At 45.1% G+C, this 25,347-nt stretch overlaps 1 protein-coding gene across 1 annotated transcript in view; it reads left to right on the top strand.

Annotated features, from left to right (window-relative positions):
• Positions 1-25,347, top strand: part of LOC134355255 (calcium-activated chloride channel regulator 1-like) — a 96,995-nt gene that overhangs the window by 47,339 nt on the left and 24,309 nt on the right. Inside the window, exons 10-11 of the mRNA XM_063065050.1 lie at positions 5,401-5,622; positions 22,511-22,772. Of these exons, the coding sequence (XP_062921120.1) occupies positions 5,401-5,622; positions 22,511-22,772 (484 nt within the window). The remainder of the gene's footprint in view (positions 1-5,400; positions 5,623-22,510; positions 22,773-25,347) is intronic.

The raw sequence follows: 25,347 nt of genomic DNA, 5'->3' as shown, positions 1-25,347 counted from the left end.
GGGAGAGTGGACAAGAGCTCCGGATTGAACCTTGTACTGGAGATGTTAGACAGCCACAAATTCCACGTTAATTTACCTCCATGAAATCTGACTGTACTTGGACAATTGTGTATCCTGGGCCCAGCACGTAAGTACAATTACAAAGAAAGCACAGCAGTGCCTCTACTTCCTTAGGAGTTTGTGAAGATTCGATATGACATCCAGAACTTTGACAAACTTCTAAAGATCTGTAGTGGAGAGAAGATTGACTGGCTACATCACAGCCTGGTATGGAAACACCAATGCCCTTGAAAGGAAAATTCTACAAGAAGTAGTGGACATGGCTGAGTCCATCATGGGTAAAGCTCTCCCAACCATTGAGCACATCTACATGAAAGACTGTCACAGGAAAGCAGCATCCATCAGCAGGGACACCCATCACCCAGGACATACTCTCTTCTCACTGCTGTCATCAGGAAGAAGGTTAGCACTCAAACCAGCACATTTAGTAATACAAACAACAGGAATTCTGCAGATGCTGGAAATTCAAGCAACATACATCAAAGTTGCTGGTGAACGCAGCAGGCCAGGCAGCATCTATAGGAAGAGGCGCAGTCGACGTTTCAGGCCGAGACCCTTCGTCAGGACTAACTGAAGGAAGAGTGAGTAAGGGATTTGAAAGCTGGAGGGGGAGGGGGAGATGCAAAATGATAGGAGAAGACAGGAGGGGGAGGGATGGAGCCGAGAGCTGGACAGGTGATAGGCAGAAGGGGATACGAGAGGATCATGGGACAGGAGGTCCGGGAAGAAAGACGGGGGGGGGGAGTGACCCAGAGGATGGGCAAGAGGTATATTCAGAGGGACAGAGGGAGAAAAAGGAGAGTGAGAGAAAGAATGTGTGCATAAAAAAGAGTAACAGATGGGGTACGAGGGGGAGGTGGGGCCTAGCGGAAGTTAGAGAAGTCAATGTTCATGCCATCAGGTTGGAGGCTACCCATACGGAATATAAGGTGTTGTTCCTCCAACCTGAGTGTGGCTCCATCAGACTCTTGAACAAAGTAGATTACTTCACTCAGCTTCACTTGCCCCATCATTCAAATGCTTCCACCACCAAGGACTCATCATCTCATGTACTTGATACTTATTGCTTATTTATTTATTATTATTTATTATTATTGTTTCTTCTTTTCGCATTGGCACAGTTTGTTCTCTTCTGCAGTCTGGTTGAATGCCCTAGTTGGGTGGTCGTTCATTATTTCTGTTATAGTTTCTATTCTATAGATTTGTTGAGTATGCCCACAAGAAAAATACTCTTGGGGTTGTACATGATGACATATATGTACTTTGATAATAAAATTTACTTTGAACTTGAACTTTGGCCCCCTTATCTAGGAAAGGATATGCTGGCATTGGAGAGGGTCCAGTGGAGCTACGTGAGAATGACCTCAGGAATGAAATGGTTAATATATTACGAGTGTTTAATGGCTCCGAGCCTGTACTTGCTGGACTTTAGAAGAACGGTGATGGGGGTGGGGGTGTGATCCTTTTGAAATCTATTAAATATTGAAAGGCCTGGATAGAGTGGATGTGGAGAGGTTGTTTCCTGTAATGGGGAGATCTAGAACCAAAGAACAGGTATGAGGTTTTGGGAAGAAAGCAGGAGAATAAGGTTGAGAGGGTTAATAAATCACCTAAGGTAGATTGGAGGTGAAGACTTGATGGGCCAAATGGCCTAATTCTGTTCCTATGTCTTATGGTCAAATTCCATACCATGCCATCCATCTGTGCATGGTTCCCCTGTGGCCATTCCCCTTGCAACAAGTATACCCCTTTGGATACTGCTGGGGGGTGGCGGGGAATGACCCATCAGATCACGGCAGCGGCAGCCAGGCTGGTGGCACTGTGGCCAGCTCTGAGGCTTGACAGAGAAGGGTAAAGCCAGGCAGTGTGGCAGGAGACTCAATGGTAAGGGGGACAGAAAGGAGATTCTGTGGCTGCAAAAGACACACCAGGATGGCACCAATGACACAGGCAGAAAAGGGGAAGAGGTCCTACACAGTGAGTATATAAAGAAGCTGAATAGAAGGACCTCCAAGGTTGTAATCTCTGGATTACCCCTATACCATGGGCTAGTGCAGGTAGGAATGGGGTAACAGCACAGATGAATGAGTGGCTGCAGAGATGGTGATGGGGACAAGTTTTCAAGTTCTTGGAACTTTGGGACATTTCTGGGGAAGGGATAACTTGCACAAGAGGGACAGGGTGCACTTGAACTGAATGGGAACCAATATCCAGGCTGCGAGGTTTGCTGATGCTACTTGGGAGAGTTTAAACTAGTTTTGCAGAGGGCTGGGAACCAAAGTCCCAGATCAGTAAGGGAAGAATTGGGCTCAAAGGTAGATGTCAGGAAAAGTACTGAAAGGCAAATCGAAATAACAGGTATGATGAGTCAGATAGTTTGAAGTGTGTATATTTTAATGCTAAGAGTATTATGGGTAAGGGTTATGAACTTAGAGCATGGATCAGTACATGGAACTACAATGTTGTAGCCTTTACTGAAATGTGGCTGAGAGAGGGGCAGGAATGGGTGATTAATATACCAAGTTTTCTAAGTTTTAGGAAAGATAGAGGAAGAGGAAAAGAGGGGGTGGAGTTGCACTACTAATCAGGGACAATATCACAGCTGCGCTCAGTGGAGACATAATGGAGGGGTCAGACATCGAGTCTATTTGGGTGGAACTCAGGAGTCGGAAGGGTGTAATCACATTGATGGGATTGTACTACAGACCCCTTAATAGGATGCTGAGGAACAGATATGTAATCAGATTCAGGAAATGTGTAAAAGTACTAGAGTTATTGACATGGGGGATTTCAGCTTCCCTAATATAAACTGGAACCTTAGAATAAGGAGTTTAGATGGGAGTGATTTTGTTAAGTGTATCCAGGAAGGTTTCTTAAATCAATATGTGGATGGTCCAGTGAGAGGGGAGGGTGCCACACCAGACCGGGTGTTGAATAATGAGCGAGGCCAGGTGACTGACCTTTGAGTGGGTGAACGTTTAGGGTACAGTAACCACAACTCCTTAACTTTCAAGATAGCTGTAGCTAACCATAGGTAGTGTATGATCTCTTGTGGGAGAGTTTTAAGTTGGAGTAGGGCAAATTATCAGGGCATTAGGCAGGAATTAAGTTAGTTGGGAACAGCTTTTGTCAGGCAAGACCACATCATACATGTGGAGGGTGTTTAAAGAGCAATTGTGCAGAGTGCAGGAAAGGCTCCTGTTAGAAAGAAGGATGGGGATGGAAAGATAAGAAAGCCTTGATGTCCAGAGAAGTGATGAATTTAGTCAAGAGGAAAAATAAAAATTGTGTAAAGCTTCTGAAGTCAGGATCAAACCAAGCATGAGGAGTATAAAGAGCCTGAAAAGAACTGAAGACGGGAATTAAGAATGTGAAGACCGGTCATGGAGGATTAAGGTGAATCCGAAGGCATTCTATATATACATCAAGTAAAAGGATAACTAAGGAGAAGGTGGGATCACTCAAATGTGAAGGGGGGAAGATTTGCTTGGATATGGAGAATATGATTGAGATACTTAATGAGTACTTAATGCTTCAGTATTTACCAAGGAAAAGGTTATGGAGGACCAGGAGGTTAGTGCTAAATGTATAAATACATCAGGGTGTTTCGAGGTCAAGGAGGATGAAGTGTTGGGCCTCTGAATGAGTATTAAGGTGGAGAACTCTTCAGGGCCTGATAGGGTTTACCCCAAGTTGTTGTAGGAGGCAAGAGGTGAGATTGCTGAGCCCTTGACCCACGTTTTTGTGCCGTCTCTAGCCAAGGGCAAGGACTGGCGGGTGGCTAATGTTGTATTTCTATTTAAGAAGGAAACAAGGGAAAATCCTGGGAACTATAAACCCAGGAGTTTCATGTGAGTGTCAGGAAATTGCTGATGAAAATTCTTAGGGATAGGATATATGAGCATTTGGAAACCCATGGCCTAATTAGGGAGAGTGAGCAAGGCTCTGTGTGTGGCAGGTCATTCCTTCTTAACTTGATTGCGTTTTTTGACAAGATGATGAGAGAGATTGTGAGGGTAGGCCAGTGGATGTTGCATACATGGATTTTAATAAGATGTTTGATAATGTCCCTCATGGGAGGTTAATCCAGAAGATTAAGATATGTGGGATCCACGGCGAATTGGCTGTTTAGATTCTGAACTGGCTTGGGTGTTGAAAACAGAGGATAGCTGTCAAAGGGACTTATTTGAGCTGGAGGTCTGTAATTAGTGGTGTTCCACAGGGATCTGCACTGGGACCTCTGATATTTGTATTGCATATAAATGACCTGAATGAAAATATAGATGGGTAGGTTAGTAAATTTGCAGATGATACCAAGATTTGTGGAGTTGTGGATAGGGTAGAAGACTGGCAAAGAGTGCGAAATAGATCAGTTTGATATGGGCAGAGAAATGGCAGATGGAGTTTAACCTAGATAAATGTGAGGTGTTGTGTCTCAGTAGGGCAAATACAAGGAGACAGTATACTGTTAAGGGCAAGGTCTGTAAGAGTGCTGTTGAGCAGAGAGATCTTAGGATCCTAGTTTATAGCTTCTTGAAAGTAGCTACTCAGGTCCACAAGGTGATGAAGTAGGCTACTGGAGTGCTTGCTTTTACAAGGCATTGAATTCAAAGCTCTGGAGGTTTTGTTGCCAGTTTATTAAACTCTGGTAAGGCCATATCTAGAGTACTGTGTACAGTTCTGGTTACCCCACTTTAGGAAGGATGTTGAGGCTTTGGAGAGGGTGCAGAAGAGGTTTAACAGGATGCTGCCTCATTTAGAGGGCATGTGCTATCATGAGGGACTGGATAAATTTGGGTTTTTTCTCTGGAGTGGTAGAGGCTGAAGGAAAATCTAATAGAGGTTTACAAGATTATGAGAGGCATAGATAGAGTGGACAGAGAATATCTGTTTCCCAGGATTGAAACGTCTAATACCAGAGGGCATGCATTGAAGGTGAGAGGCGTTAGGCTCAAGGGGGATGTGAGTGGTAAGTTTTTTACTAAGAGTAGTGGATGCCCGGAATGCGCTGCCTGGTATGGTGGTAAAGGCAAATACATTAGAGGCTTTTAAGAGATGTTTGGATAAGCACATAAATGTAAGGAAGATGGGGGGATATGGACATAACATAAGTAGCAGGGATTAGTTTTAATCTGGCTTTTTAACTGGTTTGGCTCAACATTGTTGGCCAAATGGCCTGTTCCTGCACGGTCCTCTTCAATGTTCTATGTTCTAACCTTTTAGATTCTGCTATTTAGCCACAACTGAAGTTCATCCAGCAACTTAGCTAGGGAACATAACATTAGTTTCACTTACTGATTTTATTACAGTAAAGTAATAATTCTGTTTGTTTGGTCCTAGCTTGAAAGCTCAGGAAAAAGCTTTGAGACCAGCGAGTGGTTGAATGGCACAGTTGTTATTGACAAGACAATTGGGAATGACACCTTTTTTGTGGTGAATTGGGAGACAGCGAATCCAGTAATAGTTGTGCATGACCCCAGCAGAAAGACTTACGGTAATTCTGACTTCAAGATAGATCAGTCTGCAAGATCAGCCCGTCTTAAGATTAATGGCACTGCAGAGGTATGGATCAAAATATGTGCTATAATAGCTAAAGCATTCATCTGGGTCCTGTTTGACCAGTTGTGTATTCTTGCTTTTGCTTTTCAATTGTTTTCTATTTGATTGTCTGTTTTCTCTGGCTAATTTGTCCAAATGTATTCTCATCCATTCTCACTTCAGATAACACCCTATTTTTCACAGCAGGCTTCAGCATCCCAAAAAGTAAGTATGAAATGCTCCTCCTGGCCAAAATGACAACTGTTCCATTGCAGCTGCCTGAGTTCCTCCAGCATTTTGTGTGAGATGTTTTGCTCCCAGTCTAGAGCTCCGGACTATGAGCTGGATGATGAATCTTCTGTGGGACTCACAGAGCAGACTCTCCACCCAAAACGTCAACTGTGTATTCCTCTCTGTAGATGCTATCGACCTGCAGAGTTTCTCCAGCTTTTTGCATGTGTTACTCCATTTTTAGTACCCTTGGGGGTGGGGGGGGGGCGATGTACCTGGTGGAAGCAACAGCTAGTCTGGCCCTCGAGCTCAGAAGGGTTAGGGAACTGAAGAGAATGTCAGCAGTAACCGGGGACTCTATAGTCAGATGGACAGATAGGTGATTCTGTGGACGCAAAAAGGAAACGTGGATGGTAGCTTGCCTCTCCAGTGCCAGAGTGCATGACGTTTCTGAATGCGTCCACAATATCCTGAAAAGGCAGGGTGAGCATCCAGAAGTCGTGGTATATATTGGTACCAACAACATAGGTAGGAAAAGGGAGGAGGAACTGAAAACAGAATTCAGGGAGTTAGGAAGAAAGCTGAGAAGCAGGACCACAAGGATAGTAATCTCGCGATTGCTTCCTGTGCCACATGACAGTGAAGGTAGGAATAGGATGGGGGGGTGGATAAATGCATGGCTGAAGAATTGGAGCAGGGAGCAGGGATTAGATTTCAATTTCTGGATGATTGGAATCTCTTCTGAAGTAGGTGGGACCTGTACAAAAGGGACGGGTTGCACTTGAATCTGGGGGTGGGGGGAGTGGAGCCAATATTCTTGAGGGCAGGTTTACTAGAGTTAGCTGTTGGGAGTGGTTTAAACTAATATGGCAGGGGGATGGGAACCAGTATGATAAGAGCTGAGGGTGACTCAGCAGGTTTACAAGTAGTTGATGGATGTAACATGAATGTAAGGAAGAACAAGCCAAAGACTGGGCACAAATGCATCCAGAATAAAGAACTAAATTGCACTACAGAGGCAAAGTTCAAAAGGGCGAGAATGCAGGACAGTATTTAAGTGTGCGTAGCAGTCAGAATAAAGTTGACAAACTCGTGGCACAACTAGAAATCTATTGGTATAATGTTGTGGCATCACTGAGTCGTGATTGAAAGAAGGCCATAGTTGGGAGCTTAGGAAAGGATATACTTTAAGTCAGAAGGACAGGCAAGAAGGCATAGGCAGTGGTGTGGCTCTGTTGGTAAGAGATGGGATTACATCTTTAGAAAGAGGTGACATAGGGTCAGAGAATGCTGAATCTTTGTGATGGAGTTAAGAAACTACAAGGGTAAAAAATAACACATTATGAGAATCATATATAGGCCTCCAAATAATAGCCAAGATGCGAGGTTGAGATTGCAAAGGAAGCTGGAGAAGGCATGTAATAAGGGTAATGTCACAATTGTAATGGGGGATTTCAATATGCAAGGGGATTGGGAAAATCATGTTTGTGTTGAATCACAAGAAAGGGAACTTATTGAATGCCTACAAGATGGCTTTTTAGAGCAGCTTGTACTTGAACCTACTCAAGGAAAGGCTATCTAAGATTGAGTGTTGTGTACTAATCCAGATCTTATTAGGGAGCTTAACGTAAAGGAACCCTTAGGAGGCAGAGATCATAATATGATTGAATTCATACTGCAATTTGAGAGGGAGAAGCGTAAGTCACATGTATCAGTATCTCAATTAAATAAAGGGAATTACAGAGGCATGGGAGAGGAGCTTGCTCAGGTGGATTGGAGGAAAACCAAGGAAAGGGCTATTAAGGTAGCAAAAGTGAGTGGAAAGTTGGATGATTGGGAAGCTTTTAACATCCAACAAGAGGCAACTAAAAAGCTATAAGAAAGGAAAAGATGAAACATGAAGGCAAACTAGCCAATAATATAAGGGAAGATACCATTTTTTTTTGTTATAGGAAGAGTAAAGGGGAGGGGAGAGTTGGTATTGGATGCTAGGAAATTATGCTGATGAAGTAGTGATGGGGGACAAAGAAATGGCAGATGAACTTAATGGGTAATTTGCATCTGTCTTCACTGTGGAAGACGTTAACAGTGTGCCAGAGCTCTGTTAGTGTCAGGGAGTAGGAGTGAGTTCTACTGCTATTACAACGGAAAAAGTGCTAGGCAAACTCAAATTCTTAAGGTGGATAAGCCACCTGACCAGATAGACTACAACCTAGAGTCCTGAGAGAGGTTGCTGAAGAGATAATGGATGCATAGGTCATGATCTTTCAAGGCTCACTTGATTCTGGCATAGTCCCAGAGGAATGGAATATTGTAAATGTCATTCCACTCTTTAAGAAGGCAGAAGGAAGGAAATTATAGGCCAGTTAGCCTAACCTCAGTGGTTGGGAAAGTGTTGGAGTCTATTATTAAGCATGAGGTTTTGGGGTACTTGGAGATTAATGATAAAATATGTTAAATTTGGCAGGGCAGATTCGATGGGCCAGATGGCCTACTCCTCCTATTTCTTATGTTCTTATGTAAATTCAGCATGGTTTCTGTAAAGGGAAATATTTCCTGACAACTTTGTTAAGGTACTTTGAGAAAGTAACAAAAAGGTGGACAAAGGAGAGGCAGAGGATGTTACTTGTACTTTCAGAAGGCATTTGATAAGATACCACACATGAGGCTACTTAACAAGATAAAAATCCTGTGGTGTTACAGGAAAGATATTGGCATGGATGGAGGAATGGCTGACAGGCAGGAGGCAGTGAGTGGGAATAAAGGGGGCCTTTTCTAGTTGGCTACCAGCGACTAGTGGTGTTCCTCAGGGTTCATTATTGGGACCACTATTTTTCACATTGTTTGTCAATGATTTGGATAATGGAATTAATGGCTTTGTGGCAAAGTTTGCAGATGATATGCAGAAAGGTGGAGGGGAAGGTAGTGTTGACGAAGCGATGCAATGGTAGCAGGACAAATTGGAAGAATGGGCAAAGAAGAAACAAATGGAATACACTTTTGGGAAATGTATGATAATGCATTTTGGTAAAAGGAACAATAGTGCAGACTAAATGGGGAGAAAATCCAAACATCAGAGGTGCAGAGGGACTTGTGAGTCCTCATGCAAGACTCGCAGAAGGTTAATTTACAAGTTGTGTCTCTGGTAAAGAAGGCAAATACAATGTTGGCATTTATTTCAAGGCAAATAGAATATAAAAGCAAGGACATAATGCTGCGCCTTTATAAGACACTAGTCAGACCACACTTAGAGTATTGTCAACAGTTTGGGCTCTCATATAAGACCATAAGACATAGGAAAGAATTAGGCCATTTGGTCTATCAAGTCAACTCCGCCATTCAATCATGGCTGACACTTTCTCCCCCTCCTCAGCCCCACCCTCCGGGCTTCTTCCCGTAACCTTTGATATCATGTCCAATCAAGAACCTATCAAGTTCTGCCTTAAGTACATAAAACGACCTGGCCTCCACAGCTGCCTGTGGTAATAAATTCCACAAATTCACCGCCCTCTGCCTAAAGAAATTTCTCTGCATCTCTATTTTAAGTGGGCACCCCACTATCCTGACGCCGTTCCCTCTTGTTCTCGACTCCCCCACCATGGGAAACACTCTTTCCACCTCTACCCTGTCTAGGCCTTTCAACACTCGGAAGGTTTCAATGACATTCCCCTCATCCCTTTAAATTCCAGCGAGTACAGATCTAGAGCTATCAAAAGTTCCTCCTATGATAACCCCTTCATTCCCAGAATCATCCTTGTAAACTTTCTCTGATACCAACACATCTTTTCTAAGATGACTGGACAAAACTGTTCACAATACTCAAGGTGAGGCTTCACCAGCACCTTGTATTCTAGACCTCTTGAAATGAATGCTAACATTGCATTTGCCTTCCTCACCACCAACTCAACTTGCAAGCTAATATTCTGCATAAGGACTCCCAAGTCCCTATGCATCTCAGATTTTTGCGTCTGTTCCCTATTTAGAAGATAGGCTGCACATCTATTTCTTCTACCAAAGTGCATGACCATGCATTTTGCAACATTGTATTTCGTTTGCCACTCCCATGTCCAATTGCCTAATGTCGACCTGCAGCCTACCTGTTTCCTCAGCACTACCTGCCCCTTCACCAATCTTCGTATCATCTGCAAACTTGGGAACAAAGCCATCTATTCCATCATCTAAATCATTGAGAAACAGCATGAAAAGAAGTGGTCCCAACGCCGACCCTTGCAGAACACCACTAGTCACTGGTAGCCTTCCAGAAAAGGATCCTTTTATTCCCACTCATTGCCTCCTACCAATCAACCAACGCTGTTACCATACCAGTAGCTTTCCTGTAATCCCATGACCTCTTAACTTAGTTAGCAGTCTCGTGTGTGGCACCTTGTCAAAGGCCATCTGAAAGTCCAAATATACAACATCCCCTTCATCTATCCTACTTGTAATCTCCTCAAAGAATTCCAACAGGCTCATTGGGCAACATTTTCCCTTAAGGGAACCATGCTGGCTTTGTCCTGTCTTGTCCCGTGTCACTAAGTACTCCATAACCTCATCCTTACCAATTGACTCCAACATCTTCCCAACTACAGAGGTCAAGCTATCTGGTCTATAATTTCCTTTCTGCTGCCTTCCTCCTTTCTTAAAGAATGGAGAGACATTTGCAATTTTCAAGTCCTGTGGCACCATGCCAGAATCCAAACACTCTTTTGAAAGATTTTTGCTAACGTCTCCATAATCTCTACTACTACCTCTTTCAGAACCCTAGGGTGAGGCTCATCTGGTCTGGGTGACTTATGTACCCTTAGTTCTTTCAGCTTTTTAGATCATAAGACAAAGGAGCAGAAGTAGGCCATTCGGCCCATCTAGTCTTCTCCGCCATTTTATCATGAGCTGATCAATTCTCCCATTTAGTCCCACTCCCCCGCCTTCTCACCATAACCTTTGATGCCCTGGCTACTCAGATACCTATCAATCTCTGCCTTAAATACACCCAATGACTTGACCTCTACTGCTGCCCGTGGCAACAAATTCCATAGATTTACCACCCTCTGATTAAAAAAAATTTCTTCGCATTTCTGTTCTGAATGGGCGCCCTTCAATCCTTAAAAGTCATGCCCTCTCGTACTAGACTCCCCCATCATGGGAAACAACTTTGCCACATCCACTCTGTCCATGCCTTTCAACATTCGAAATGTTTCCATGAGGTCTCCCCTCATTCTTCTAAACTCCAAGGAATACAGTCCAAGAGCGGACAAATGTTCCTCGTATGTTAAACCTCTCATTCCCGGAATCATTCTAATGAATCTTCTCTGCACTCTCTCCAATGTCAGCACATCCTTTCTTAAATAAGGAGACCAAAACTGCCCACAGTACTCCAAGTGAGGTCTCACCAGTGCCTTATAGAGCCTCAACATCACATCCCTGCTCCTATACTCTATTCCTCCAGAAATGAATGCCAACATTGTATTCACATTCTTCACTACCGACTCAACCTGGAGGTTAACCTTAAGGGTATCCTGTACGAGGACTCCCAAGTCCCGTTGCATCTCAGAACTTTGAATTCTTTCCCCATTTAAATAATAATCTGCCCATTTATTTCTTCTGCCAAAGTGCATAACCATACACTTTCCAACATTGTATTTCATTTGCCACTTCTTTGCCCATTCTTCCAATCTATCCAAATCTCTCTGCAGACTCTCCATTTCCTCAGCACTACCTGCCCCTCCACCTATCTTCGTATTATCAGCAAATTTAGCCACAAAGCCATCTATTCCATAATCCAAATCGTTGATGTACAATGTAAAAAGAAGCAGCCCCAACAGGGGCCCCTGTGGAACACCACTGGTAACCGACAGCTAAACAGAATAGGATCTCTTTATTCCCACTCTGTTTCCTGCCAATCAGCCAACGCTCTATCCACGTATGTAACTTTCCTGTAATTCCATGGGCTCTTATCTTGTTAAGTAGCCTCATGTGTGGCACCTTGTCAAAGGCCTTCTGAGAATCCAAATATACAACATCCACAGCATCTCCCTTGTCTAGCCTACTGGTAATTTCCTCAAAAAAATTGTAATAGGTTTGTCAGGCAAGATTTTCCTTTAAGGAATCCATGCTGAGTTCTGCCTATCTTGTCATATGCCTCCAGGTACTCTGTAACCTCATCCTTGACAATCTGCTCCAACAACTTCCCAACCACCGATGCCAAGCTAACAGGTCTATAATTTCCTTTTTGCTTCCTTGCCCCCTTCTTAAAAAGTGGAGTGACATTTGCAATCTTCCAGTCCTCCGGAACCATGCCAGAATCTATCAACTTTTGAAAGATCATTGCTAATGCCTCCACAATCTCCACAGCTACTTCCTTCAGAATACGCGGGTGCATTCCATCTGGTCCGGGAGATTTATTTCCCTTTAGACTATTCAGCTTCCTGAGTACTTTCTCTGTCAAAATTGTGACTGCGCACACTTCTCTTCCCTGCCACCCTTGAGTGTCCGGTATACTGCTGATGTCTTCCTCAGTGAAGACTGATGCAAAATACTCGTGCAGTTCCTCTGCCATCTCCTTATCTCCCATTACAATTTCTCCAGCATTATTTTCTATCGGTCCTATATCTACTCTCACCTGTCTTTTACTCTTTATATACTTGAAAAAGCTTTTGGTATCCTCTTTGATATTATTTGCTAGCTTCCTTTCATAGTTAATCTTTTCCCTCTTAATGACCTTCTTAGTTTCCTTTTGTAAGGTTTTAAAAACTTCCCAATCCCCTGTCTTCCCACTAATTTTTGCTTCCTTGTATGCCCTCTCCTTTGCTTTAACTTTGGCTTTGACTTCTCTTGTCAACCACAGTTGCATCCTTTTTCCATTCGAAAATTTCTTCTTTTTTGAAATATACCTGTCTTGCACCTTTCTCACTTCTCGCATAAACTCCAGCCACTGCTGTTCTGCCGTCTTTCCCGCCAGTGTCCCTTTCCAGTCAACTATGGCCAGTTCCTCTCTCATGCCACTGTAATTTCCTTTACTCCACTGAAATACCGACACATCAGATTTCGGCTTCTCTTTTTCAAATTTCACAGTGAACTCAATCCTGTTATGATCACTGCCTCCTAAGGGTTCCTTCACCTCAATCTCTCTAATCACCTCCAGTTTGTTACACAATACCCAATCCAGTACAGCCGATCCCCTAGTGGGCTCAACAACAAGCTGTTCTAAAAAGCCATCTCGCAGACATTCTACAAATTCTCTCTCTTGAGATCCAGTGCCGACCTAATTTTCCCAATCCACTCGCATGTTAAAATCCCCCACAATTATCATAACACTGCCCTTCTGACAAGCCTTTTCTATTTCCAGTTGTAATTTGTAGTCCACATCCCTGCAACTGTTTGGGGGCCTATAAATAACTGCCATCAGGGTCCTTTTACCCCTGCTATTTCTTAGCTCAACCCATAAAGATTCTGCACCTTCCGATCCTATATCACCTGTTTCTAATGATTTAATATCATTTCTTACCAATAAAGCCAAGCCTCCTCCTCTGCCTACCTTCCTATCCTTCCGATATACCATGTATCCTTGGACGTTCAGCTCCCAGAGACATGCATCCAATATCATACCTGCCAATCTGTAGCTGTACGACAAGATTATCCACCTTATTCCTTATGCTGCGTGCATTTAAGTACAACACCATAAGACCAGTATTTGGTACTTTCCGCTTTGATTTCACTACAACTTTATTGCACTGCAGCTCATCCCAATGGCTACAAATTTGCCCCATCACCTGCCTGTCTTTCCTGACATCTTTACTGCTCACCATCTTAGATTTATTTCTGTTTTCCCCCTCCTCTGCTCTGTCATTCCAGTTCCCATCCCCCTGCCAAATTAGTTTAAACCCTCCCTAACAGCTCTATTAAACTTTCCCGCCAGGATATTGGTTCCCTTCGGGTTCAGGTGTAACCTGCCCTTTTTGAACAGGTCGTTCTTCCCCCAGAAGAGATCCCAATTATCCAAGAATCTGAAGCCCTGCCCCCTGCACCAGTCTCTCAGCCACGCATTCATCTGCCTGATCCTACTATTCTTGCCCTCGCTAGCACGTGGCACAGGTAGCAATCCCGAGATTGCTACCCTGGAGGTCCTGCTTCTCAGTTTCGATCCTAACTCCTGGAAATCTCTCTTCAGGACCTCCTCCTTTGTCCTATCTATGTCATTGGTACCAACATGTACCAAGACAACTGAGCACCTTCTCCAAATAATACTCTCTTCTCTTCCTTCACACCCTTCAACATTTGGCATACTGCTGGTGTCTTCCACAGTGAAGACTAATGCAAAACACTCATTTAGTTAATCTGTCATCTCCTTGTCCCCTTAGTTATTTCTCCACCCTCGTTTTCTAGCAGTCCTATATCCACTCTCGTCTTTTATTTTTTACATACTTGAAAATGCTTTTACTATCCACTTTGATCTTGTTTGGTAGCTTGCTTTCATAGTTCATCTTTTCTCTCCTAATGACTTTTTTTTGTTGCTTTCTGTAGGGTTTTAAATCCTCTGTATTCCCACTATTTTTTACTTTGTTGTATGTCCTCTCTTTTGCTTTTATATTAGCTTTGACTTCCCTTGTCAGCCATTGAGAATTTGTTTGTTTTTGGAACACATCTATCCTGCACCTTCTGCATTTTTCCCAGAAACTCTTGCTATTGCTTCTCTGCTGTCACCCCTGCCAGATATCCTTCCAGTTTACTTTGGCCAACACCTCTCTTATTCCAGTGTAATTTCCTTTACTCCACTGAAATACTGTTGCATCAGACTTTATTTTCTCCTTAACAAATTTCAAGTTGAACTCAACCATATTGTGATTACTGGTTCCTAAGGGTTAATTTACCTTAAGCTCCCTAATCGCCTCTGGTTCACTGCATAGCACACAATCCAGTCCAGCTGATCCCCTAGTATGCTCAATGACAAACTGCTCTAAAAAGCTATCTCATTGGCATTCAACAAACTCACTCTCTTGAGATCCATTACCAAAATGATTTTCCCGATCGATGTGCATGTTGAAATCTCCATGACTATCATAACACTGCCCTTTTGATACTCCTTTTCTATTTCCTGTTGTAATCTGTGGCTCACAGCCAGCTACTGTTGAGAGGCCTGTATATCACAGCCATCAGGGTTCTTTTACACTTGCAGTTTCTTAATATAAACCCACAAGGATTCAACATCTTCTGATCCTATGTCACATATTTCTATTGATTTGATGTCATTCTTTACCAGCAAAGCCACGCCACTCCCTCTGCCCACCTTCCTACCCCTCTGATACAAGGTGTAAATTGGGACTCTCAGTTCCCAACTACAACCATCCTTCAGCCACGATTCAGTAATGGTCACAACATCATACCTGACAATCTGTAAACGTGTAACAAGATGATCCACCTTATTTCTTATACTTCGTGCATTGAGATGTAACACGATGAGTACTGTATTTGCTACCCTTTTTGATTCTGCACTTCTGATGCACTGATACTCACCCTGCTGGCTGCAAAAAGGATGTGTTGTCATTGGAGAGAATCCAGAGGAGGCTCCTGAGCATGATTCTGGGAATGAAGGGGTTAACACATGAAGAGCATTTGCCAACTTAGGTCTGTATTCACTGGAATTTAGAGGAATGTGTGAGGATCTCATTGAAACCTACTGAATGTTGAAAGGATTAGTGGATGTGAAGAGGATGTTTCCTGTGGTGGGATATCCAGAACTAGAGGGCACAGCCTCAAAATTGAATGGCAAACTTTTAGAAAAGAAGTAAGGAGGAATTTTTTTAGCTAGAGAATCTGTGGAATGCTCTGACACATATATGGTAGAGGCCAAGTCCGTGGGTATATTTAAGGTGGAAGTTGATCGTTTCCTGATCAGTCAGGGTATCAAAGGATATGGCAAGAAGGCAGGTGTATGGAGTTAAGTGGGATCCGGGATCAGCCATGACAGAATGACAGAGCAGACTTGATGGGCTGAATGGCCTAATTCTGTTTCTATGTCTTCTGGTCTTATGATCATTCACAGCGCTGGCAGTTCGTACTTGAATGGATTGCTTAGGGTGCTGAAGATTTCTTTTGTTATTTCTGCTTGACCTCACTGTGCCTACATAATAGAGATTCCAGACAATCAAAGTTCTTCCTGAATACTGCTTCGCCTTTTGAGTTTATTGGCTGATGACTCCATGCAGTGGTGAGGTTGTTTCATTGTTCAGGACTGTACCAGGTTTCTGGAACTGTGAAGCAAAATTTGTGTTAGCTGTGCTCTCACCCTTCCTTACAGCACATTTAATGAGCTTTTTGTTTCACACCAGAACTACTTCCCCGGTACATTTTGAGTTCTCCAGGTTCAATCTGCTGTTCAAAACCAGCAAGTCTGCTGTGCGGAATGGAGCTATATCTGAACAGCATGGTTGTCACAGTAGCTGTTGGTGTAATAGTTTACAGCACAGACAATTAGCGATCATGATTCAATTCTCACCACTGTCTGGAAGGATTTTGTACGTCCTCCCTGTGATCAGATGGTTTTCCTCTGGGTGCTCCAGTTTCCTCCAATATTGCAAAGAGGTATGTGTTCCGGTTGGAGTTAGTAAGAGAGTAGTGAATGCTATGTTGGTGCCAGAAGCATGGTATTGTCGCGGTGTCCTTCACACAGTGCTAGAATAACCACACGTAGTCGGTGAGTTGGAGGTGCGAGAAAAGAGATTTATTCAAACCACGCGGCCTCCTTTAAAGCCTTCCCGTTCCAGCCCTTCCCGGGCGGGACTGCTGTGGAGAATGCATATTCCCAGACCATTTCCGTGCGCGGGCATTTCCCCTGCTGGTGAAGATGGCCTGATGCCCTTTTTGGGTCTGGCCTCTCTGCCGGCGCGTGCCATTTTGTGAGCCGGTTCGTGTGCGCTGGAAAGTGGGTCGCCACATAACCGCCCCCCCAGAACTGGCGATACCTCCCCCAATGTCCACAGTCTGGATCGGCCTCTGTTTGGGAGGTCTGCCCCTGCGCTGCGGTGCCTGAGCCTGGACCGGCTGTGCCAAGTCCACATGGGCCGGTTTGAGTCGGTCCACCGTGAAAACCTCCTCTCTCCCCCCCAATGTCCAGCACGAATGTGGACCCATTGTTCCTGATCACCTTAAACAGCCCCTCGTAGGGTCGCTGTAGCGGTGCCCGGTGTCCGCCCCGTCGTACAAAAAGAAACTTACAGTTCTGCAGGTCTTTGGGTACGCAGGTCGGGCTCTGTCCGTGCTGTGAAGTGGGTATGGGGGCCAGGTTACTGAGCCTCTCCTGTAGTCTGTCCAGAACTGCTGTGGGTTCTTCCTCTTGCCCCCTTGGGGCTGGTATGAACTCTCCTGGGACTACCAGGGGTGCGCTGCACACCAACTCGGCCGACGAGGTGTGCAGATCCTCCTTGGGCGCCATGCGGATTCCGAGCAGGACCCAGGGAAGTTCGTCCACCCAGTTAGGCCCCTCCAGGTGGGCCATGAAAGCCGATTTCAGGTGATGGTGGAAACGCTCCACTAGTCCGTTCGACTGTGGGTGGTAGGCAGTTGTGTGGTGTAGCTGTATTCCTAAAAGGCTGGCCATAGCTGATCACAGGCTGGAGGTGAACTGGGCCCCTCTGTCGGAGGTAATGTGGGCTGGTACCCTGAAGCGGGCTACCCAGGTTGCGACCAGTGCTCGGGTGCAGGATTCAGAGGTGGTGTCGGTGAGCAGGACCACCTCTGGCCATCTGGTGAACTGGTCTACGATAGTTAGGAGGTACTGCGCTTCTCGTGACACTGGCAGGGGCCCCACGATATCCACATGAATGTGGTCAAACCTCTGGCGGGTGGGTTCGAACTGCTGCGGCGGAGCCTTGGTGTGCTGCTGCACCTTGGCCGTTTGGCACTGCATGCACGTTTTGACCCATTCACTGTTTACGAAGTCCATGCCACACGAACCTGTTGGAGACCAGCTGGACAGTTGTCCTGATGGAGGGGTGCGCTAAGTTGTGAATGGATTCGAAAACCCACCAGCGCCAGGCTGCTGGGACGATGGGGCGGGGTTGGCCAGTAGCTACGTCACACAGTAGGGTCTTCTCACCTGGGCCTGCAGGGAGGTCTTGGAGCTGCAAACCGGAGACCGCAGTTCTGTAACTAGGGATCTCATCGTCTGCCTGCTGTGCCTCTGCCAGCGCTGCATAGTCCACCCCCTGGGACAGGGCCTGTATGGTAGGTCTGGATAGTGCGTCCGCCACGACGTTGTCCTTTCCCGAGACATACCGGATGTCCGTCGTGTATTCGGAGATGTAGGACAGATGTTGCTGCTGGCGGGACGACCAGGGGTCGGACACCTTAGTGAACGCAAAGGTAAGCGGTTTGTGGTCTGTGAACACGGTGAAGGGCCTACCTTCTAAGAAGTACCTGAAATGCCGGATTGCCAGGTATAGTGCCAATAGCTCCCGGCCGAAAGCACTGTATTTGAGTTCGGGTGGTTGTAGGTGTTTGCTGAAGAACGCCAGGGGTTGCCAGCAACCCTCGATGAGTTGTTCCAGCACTCCACCGACCGCTGTGTTGGATGGTTCCACTGTGAGGGCAGTAGGAACATCTGTTCTGGGGTGCACTAGCATCGCGGCGTTTGCCAAGGCTTCCTTGGTTTTAACGAAAGCGACCACGGCCTCTTCATCCCAGGTAATGTCCCTGCCCTTACCTGACATCAGGGTGAACAGGGGGCACATGATTCGGGCTGCTGAGGGGAGGAAACGGTGATAGAAATTCACCATACCCACGAATTCCTGCGGGCCTTTGGTTGTGTTGGGTCGGGGGAAGTGGCGGACCGTGTCTACCTTGGTGGGCAGAGGGGTTGCCCCAAGTTTAGTAATCTTGTGGCCCACGAAGTCGACGGTGTCGAGTCCGAGTTGATTGTAAGGCCGAATTCGCTCAGGCGGGAGTAGAGTTGACGGAGGTGGGACAGATGCTTCTGACGACTACTGCTGGCTATGATCATGTCATCGAACTAGATGAATGCAAAGCCCAGGTCACATCCCACCACGTCCATTAGCCGCTGGAAAGTCTGTGCGGCATTCTTTAGGCATTTGGAGGAATTCGAAAAGGCCGAACGGGGTGATGAGTGCTGTTTTGGGGATGTCGTCCGGATGTACCGGGATTTGATGGTATCCCCGGACGAGGTCTACCTTGGAAAAGATCCTTGCGCCATGTAAGTTTGCTGCAAAATCTTGAATGTGCAGCACAGGGTAGTGGTCTGGCATTGTAGCCTCGTTCAGCCTGCGGTAGTCGCCGCATGGTCTCCAGCCCCCTGTTGCCTTGGGCACCACGTGCAGGGGGGAGGCCCATGGACTGTCGGACCGTTGTATGATCCCCAATTCCTCCATCTTCTTGAACTCCTCCTTTGCCAGTCGGAGCTTGTCTAGGGGGAGCCTTCAAGCACGGGCGTGGAGGGGTGGTCCCTGGGTCGGGATGTGGTGCTGTGCTCCGTGTCTGGGCATGGCTGCGGTGAACTGCGGTGTCAGAACTGATGGGAAATCCGCCAGGACCCTGGTGAATTCGTCATCGGACAGCGTGATGGAGTCCAGGTGTGGGGCTGGCAACTTGGCTTCACCCAGGAAGTACGTTTGAAAAGTCTTGGCGTGGACTAATCGCTTCCCTTGCAGGTCGACCAGCAGGCTGTGGGCTCGCAGAAAATCTGCCTCCAGGAGTGGTTGGGCCACGGCGGCCAGTATGAAGTCCCACGTGAACCGGCTGGAGCTGAACTGTAGCCACACCATGCGGGTGCTGTAGGTCCTTATTGTGCTGCCATTTGCGGCCCTCAGGGTGGGTCCCGGTTCTCTGTTGCGGGTGTCATAACTCTTTGGAGGTAAAAAGCTGATCTCCGCTCCGGTGTCGACCAAAAAGCGGCATCCCGACTGCTTGTCCCAGACGTACAGGAGGCTGTCCTGATGGCCCGCCGCCGTAGCCATCAGCGGCGACTGGCCCTGGCGTTTCCCGGGAATTTGCAGGGCGGTCTATGGTGGCGGGCCTCTGTGCCCCACCCGCTGGTGGTAGAAGCACCATTGTTCGTTGGGCTATTTACTCCCGTCGCCGGGTTTTGTAGGCTCTGCTGCCGGGCCTGGTCTGGTCTGCCGTTGGGCACGCGGCTTGGTGATCTGTGTGACGGATGCCCCTCTCTCCTTCCTGGCATTCCACAGCACATCTGCCCGGGCCCCCACCTCCCAGGGGTCACTGAAATCTGCGTCAGACAGCATATGTCCTCGGGCAGTTGCTCTAGGAACGCCTGCTCAAACATGAGGCAGGGTTTGTGTCCTTCAGCCAGGGCCAGCATTTCGTTCATTAATGCCAATGGCGGCCTGTCTCCCAAACCATCCAGGTGCAGTAAGCGAGCAGCTGGCTCGCGCCATGAGAGTCCGAGAGTCCAAAAGTCCTTATGAGCAGGGCTTTGAATGCTGTGTATTTGCCGTCCTCTGGGGGTGACTGTATAAACTCCTCAACTTGTGCAGCTGTCTCCTGATCAAGGGAGCTCACCACGTAGTAGTCAGGAGTGGAATCGGAGGTTATCTGCCGAATGTGGAATTGTGCTTCTGCTTGTTTGAGCCATAAGCGAGGTCGCAGCGTCCAGAAGCTTGGCAGTTTTAACGAAGCTGCGTGAACAGATGCGGTGTTGGTCATCTCTGGTCCAAATATCGTTTGTGCCATCGAGGTCACCAATTGTAACGATGTGCTACACACAGCGCTAGAATAATGACACGTAGTCGGTGAGTTGGAGTTGCGATAAAAGAGATTTATTCAAACTTCACAGCCTCCTTTAAAACCTTCCCGTTCCCGCCCTCCCTGGGCGGGACTGCTGTGGGGAACGCATATTCACAGACCCTTCCCGCGCGTGGATTTTCCCCTGCTGGTGAAGATGGCCTGGCGCCCTTTTTGGGGCCGGCCTCTCTGCCGCCGCGTGCCGTTTTGTGTGCGCTGGAAGGTGGGTCGCCATAGTCTCACTTGCAGGTTTCACCCAGAGCAATCCTCAGACTGTGTTGATTGTTCACACAAATGCCACATTTTGCTGCATGTTTTGATGTACGTGTAATAAAAAAAAGCTAAGCTTTATCTTTAGAGAATGGATGAGACTGATAGTGAGTGGAAAAGGTTTGGCTTTGGTATCTTTAGGCTTCTGCACAACTATTTGCAATTTTCTTCCAGTAGATTAGCATTGTAGATAGTGCGCTTAATAATAGAGTTGAAGGTAAAAGTGTCAATAAAAAGTGTTGATTGTGCATATCTTTGAAGCTTTTCATCAAGATGTAGACAGGAACATGTGCACCGTCCCCCTTCCTGAATTCAATGCCCAGTAATAAAAGCTGGAAAGCAGTCAGCCATAAGTGTCCTGGCCATTGCTTCCAAGCCAAGCAAATAATAATGAGGCTATTTTGAGAGTACTGTTCCCTCTGAGCTGCATGGGTGTGTGACCGGCGGTGACTGAAATGTTCCCATGCACATAGTCTTCGTTCATGTGCAGCTGTAATTTTCTGTTACATAAAGCACTGGTGAGGCCTCACTTGGAGTATTGTGAGCAATTCTGGGCCTTTATCTTAGAAAGGATGTGCTGAATCTGGAGAGGGTTCAAAGGAGGTTCATGAAAATGATTCCAGGATTGACTGGCTTGACATATGAAGACCACTTGATGGTTCTGGGCCTGTATTTGCTGCAATTCAGAAGAATGAGGGGGACCTCATTGAAACCTATTGAATGGTGAAAACTTTGATGGTGTGGATGTGGAGAGAATATTTCCTATGGTAGGAGAGTCTAAGACCAGAGGAGATAGCCTCAGAATAGAGGGTTGTCTGTTTAGAATGGAGATGAGGAGGAATTTCTTCAGCCGGAGAGTGGTGAATCTGTGAAATTCCTTTCCACAGGCAGATGAGGAGGCTAAGCCTAAAATATACATACAGAGGTTGATAGATTCTTGATAGATCAGGGCATGAAGGGATATGGGGAGGAAATTGAGGGTGAGAGGAAAATTGGACCACCATGATGAAATGGAGGAGCTGACTCGACAGGCCAAATGGCCTAATTCTTCTCCTATATCTTATATGGTCTTATAATGTTAGTATGATTTTGAGATTATGCTAATATAATTGTGAAATTGCATAATTAATTGAGTTGATGAATATAATCCATAAATTTTCTAAATGATAAACAGACCACAATTACTTTGAAACATTTTAGAGATTCAACATATTTACATAGTCAGTGTTTCAAGTTACAACACTGTCACAAATTTTAATAATAAACATAGAATGGAATGGGATAGCTTGTTGTTAATAAACCACCAGCCTGCTGAAGACAGATGCCATCTAAGCTACAAAATGTTAACGATTTTCTTTTTTGTACTGTATTTCATTATATACTTCAATTAATAAATCAAAAATATGTGATTTGTTCAATTTTCATTCTCAATAGTCATAGTATACATATTTCAAAAAAAAGGTCCCCAGAGTTTTCAGATCATGTAAATATTTCCTGCACAGAGCAATGGTAGATCTGTGTAACTGTAAAAGAAATTGAAATGAACATTAGGAGACTTGGCTGAGATCAATTCAGCTGGCATAAGAACAACATGGGCTCTGCTGGATTATATGAAACAAGTCAATGAGGAAGAATAATATTTTTCTAACTCTTTGTTTCCTAGATTGGAACTTGGATCTACAGCATTCAAAACCCAGGAACCAAACAGGTCATAACAATCATCATAACGTCACGAGCAGCAGATCCACAAGCTCCGCCAATCAAAGTTAGTGGGTACATCAGCAGGAAGGATCCCACCAGCCCGATGATTTCCTATGTGGAAGTTAGTTATGGATTTCAGCCGGTTCTGAATACAAATGTGACGGCTATTATTGAACGTCCCAAAGGCCCTCCAGTTACACTGAAGCTCTTGGATGATGGATTAGGTAGGACTCATTAAATGTCCCTGTAAATAAGAAAGTGTAGTCCTATTGAACATTCCAAAACTGCAGATATATCGAAAGTTAGCTTCCTTTCTAAAGAACTATATGATAGATCATAATGATGGGATTAATAACACATTGTCTTTGAAAGCTGTTAGAATTGTGCAACAACCTTCCACCACTACACTATATCTTTGGATCCAAGTCACTGTGGATCCCACGTTCATCTTCCCTGCCTTAAAGTGATCTCCATTTCTCCCTGCTCCTAGAGTCATAGAACATTAAAGCACAAAAACAAGTCCTTTGGCCCATCTATTCAATGCAAAACTGTTATTCCATCTCATCCTATTGATCTGCACTGGACCATAGCCCTCCATACCCTTCCCATCCATATACCTCTCCAAATTTCTCTTAAATGTTGAAATCAAACCCACATCTACCACTTCTGTTGGCAACTTGTTCCACACTCTCACCATCCGCTAAGTGAAGAAGATCCCCATCATGTTTCTCTTAAGCTTTTCACCTTCACAATTAATACCTGACTTTGAATTCTGGTGCTTACTTCTTTTCCCTCCTGGCTTGTGTTTCAGCAGATAAGAATCTAACTTTTTGAACAGTCCCACGTTGGTACATGCGTAAGTTCTTCCATAGGTCCATTCGTCTTGTGACAGTGCCCATGGAGGGGAGAAAGCCATTGAAGAATTATTTTCATGCATGTCTTGTGACAATTTTGGACAGATGAGGACAAAAGGAACAACTGTGATTTAACCATGGCAACATCACAATCTTAACAAGTCCAAGTTTAAGTTTATTGTCATCTGATTGTATAACCAAACGAATCAACGTTGCTCTGGACCATGGTTCACACATGGCACATAAAACAAAATATTACCATAAATAAACTAATAAAATATTATTCACAATGCATGTAGAGCACAACACATATAAACAGTAAATAGCAAACTGTACAGTAAACAGAACACAGCTTGGTGGTGGCAGGATATTCACCAGTCTCACAGCCAAAGGGAAGAAGCTGTTACCCAGTCTAGCAGTTCTCGACCTGATGTTCCTGTACCTCCTTCCTGATAGTAGTGGGTTAAAGAGATTGTCAGATGGTTGGTAGGGATCCTCAACAATGCTTTGGGCCCTTTGTATACAACATTCCCAGTAAATGTCACAAATAGGAGAGAGAGAGAACCCAGTGATCTGCTCAGTGGTTTTTACGATCGCCATGCTTGGATCTTCTCAATGTCTGGCCATAGTATGGTCCCCATTCAGTCAGGAGATGATAAGGCAAATGTGTCACATTGCAAAAAGAAAAGGGTTACTGGCAATGTTGGACAGATAACTGGACACGCATCAGGAAAATGAAGGGTGAGTGTTGATCAAAATTAGGTGGGTGTGAGGGGTGATGTGATGGAGGATATGATGTGATGTGACGCAAGATGTAATTAGTGAGATTAAACCACTAAATTTGGAGGTGTATTGGAGGTAGCCCAGTAGTTAATGTAATGCTGGTGCAGTGCCAGCTGTAAGATTGATGTTTAATTCCCACTGCAGTTTGTAAAGAGATTGTACCTTCTCCCCATAACCATGTGGGTTTCCTCTGGGTGCTCCGGTTTCCTCCCCCATTCCAAAGACCTACTGGTTGGTAGGTTAATTGGTCATTCTAAATTGTCCCATGATTAGGCTAGGATTAAAATCAGGGGATTGCTGGGCGGTGTGGCTGTAAAGGCCGGAAGGGCTATTCCACATTCTAGCTCACTAAAACATCTTTTAAAAAGCTTGGATTACATTGATTGTTGATGCAAATAGTATGTGTTTCGATGCTTTGATATACATATGACAAATTAAGCTCATTTTTGATCTCTTTTTTGTCATGGAATAAAGTCAGTAAATTCAAAATTACAATCTGAAGAATTGCTTCGCTCAAGGCTTTTCAGCATTGGCTCATGGACAGTCTCTGTTTGGTCAGGTGATTGTAAGGCATCACAGTACCGAAAGATAACGTTGTAAATATAACTCAGTTCAGTAAATTCAGAGATCTCATGGCACAGTGCTTCTGTTGCTCACCGTCTCCACAAACTCAATCTACACCTTCTCGGCAGGTGCAGGCTTCTTCCCCTCATTGCTAAGGCAACCTTCCTTTCATCTCCTAAATTGAGTCAGCAGTAGTTCCAATGATACACCAACGAGTCCAGGCCTTGCACTTGCTCTGAATGCTCTGTGTGCACCATGTCTACATTGACCTTTAATATACTTGCATGAAGTACTACTGCAAGAAGGTAGCATCCATCTTCAAACACCCCCAACATCCAGGCCATGCTGTCTTCTCACTGCTGCTACTGGATGGGAGGTACAGGAGCATTAGTTCTTATACCACCAGGTTCAGGGACAGTTATTACCCTATAACAATCAGCCTCCTAAACCAACGTAGATAACTAAATTCACCGGAACTTTGAACTGATTCTGCAACTATGATCTCACTTTCAAGGACTCTACAATTCATGTTCTCAGTATTATTTTTTTTTTATTTTGCACAGTTGTCTTCTGGTGCTTATTGGTTGCTTGTCCGTCT

Source organism: Mobula hypostoma, chromosome 12 (genome assembly GCF_963921235.1).
Source record: "Mobula hypostoma chromosome 12, sMobHyp1.1, whole genome shotgun sequence".
NCBI classification, from domain to species: domain Eukaryota; kingdom Metazoa; phylum Chordata; class Chondrichthyes; order Myliobatiformes; family Myliobatidae; genus Mobula; species Mobula hypostoma.
This window is presented reverse-complemented; position numbering and strand designations above follow the sequence as displayed.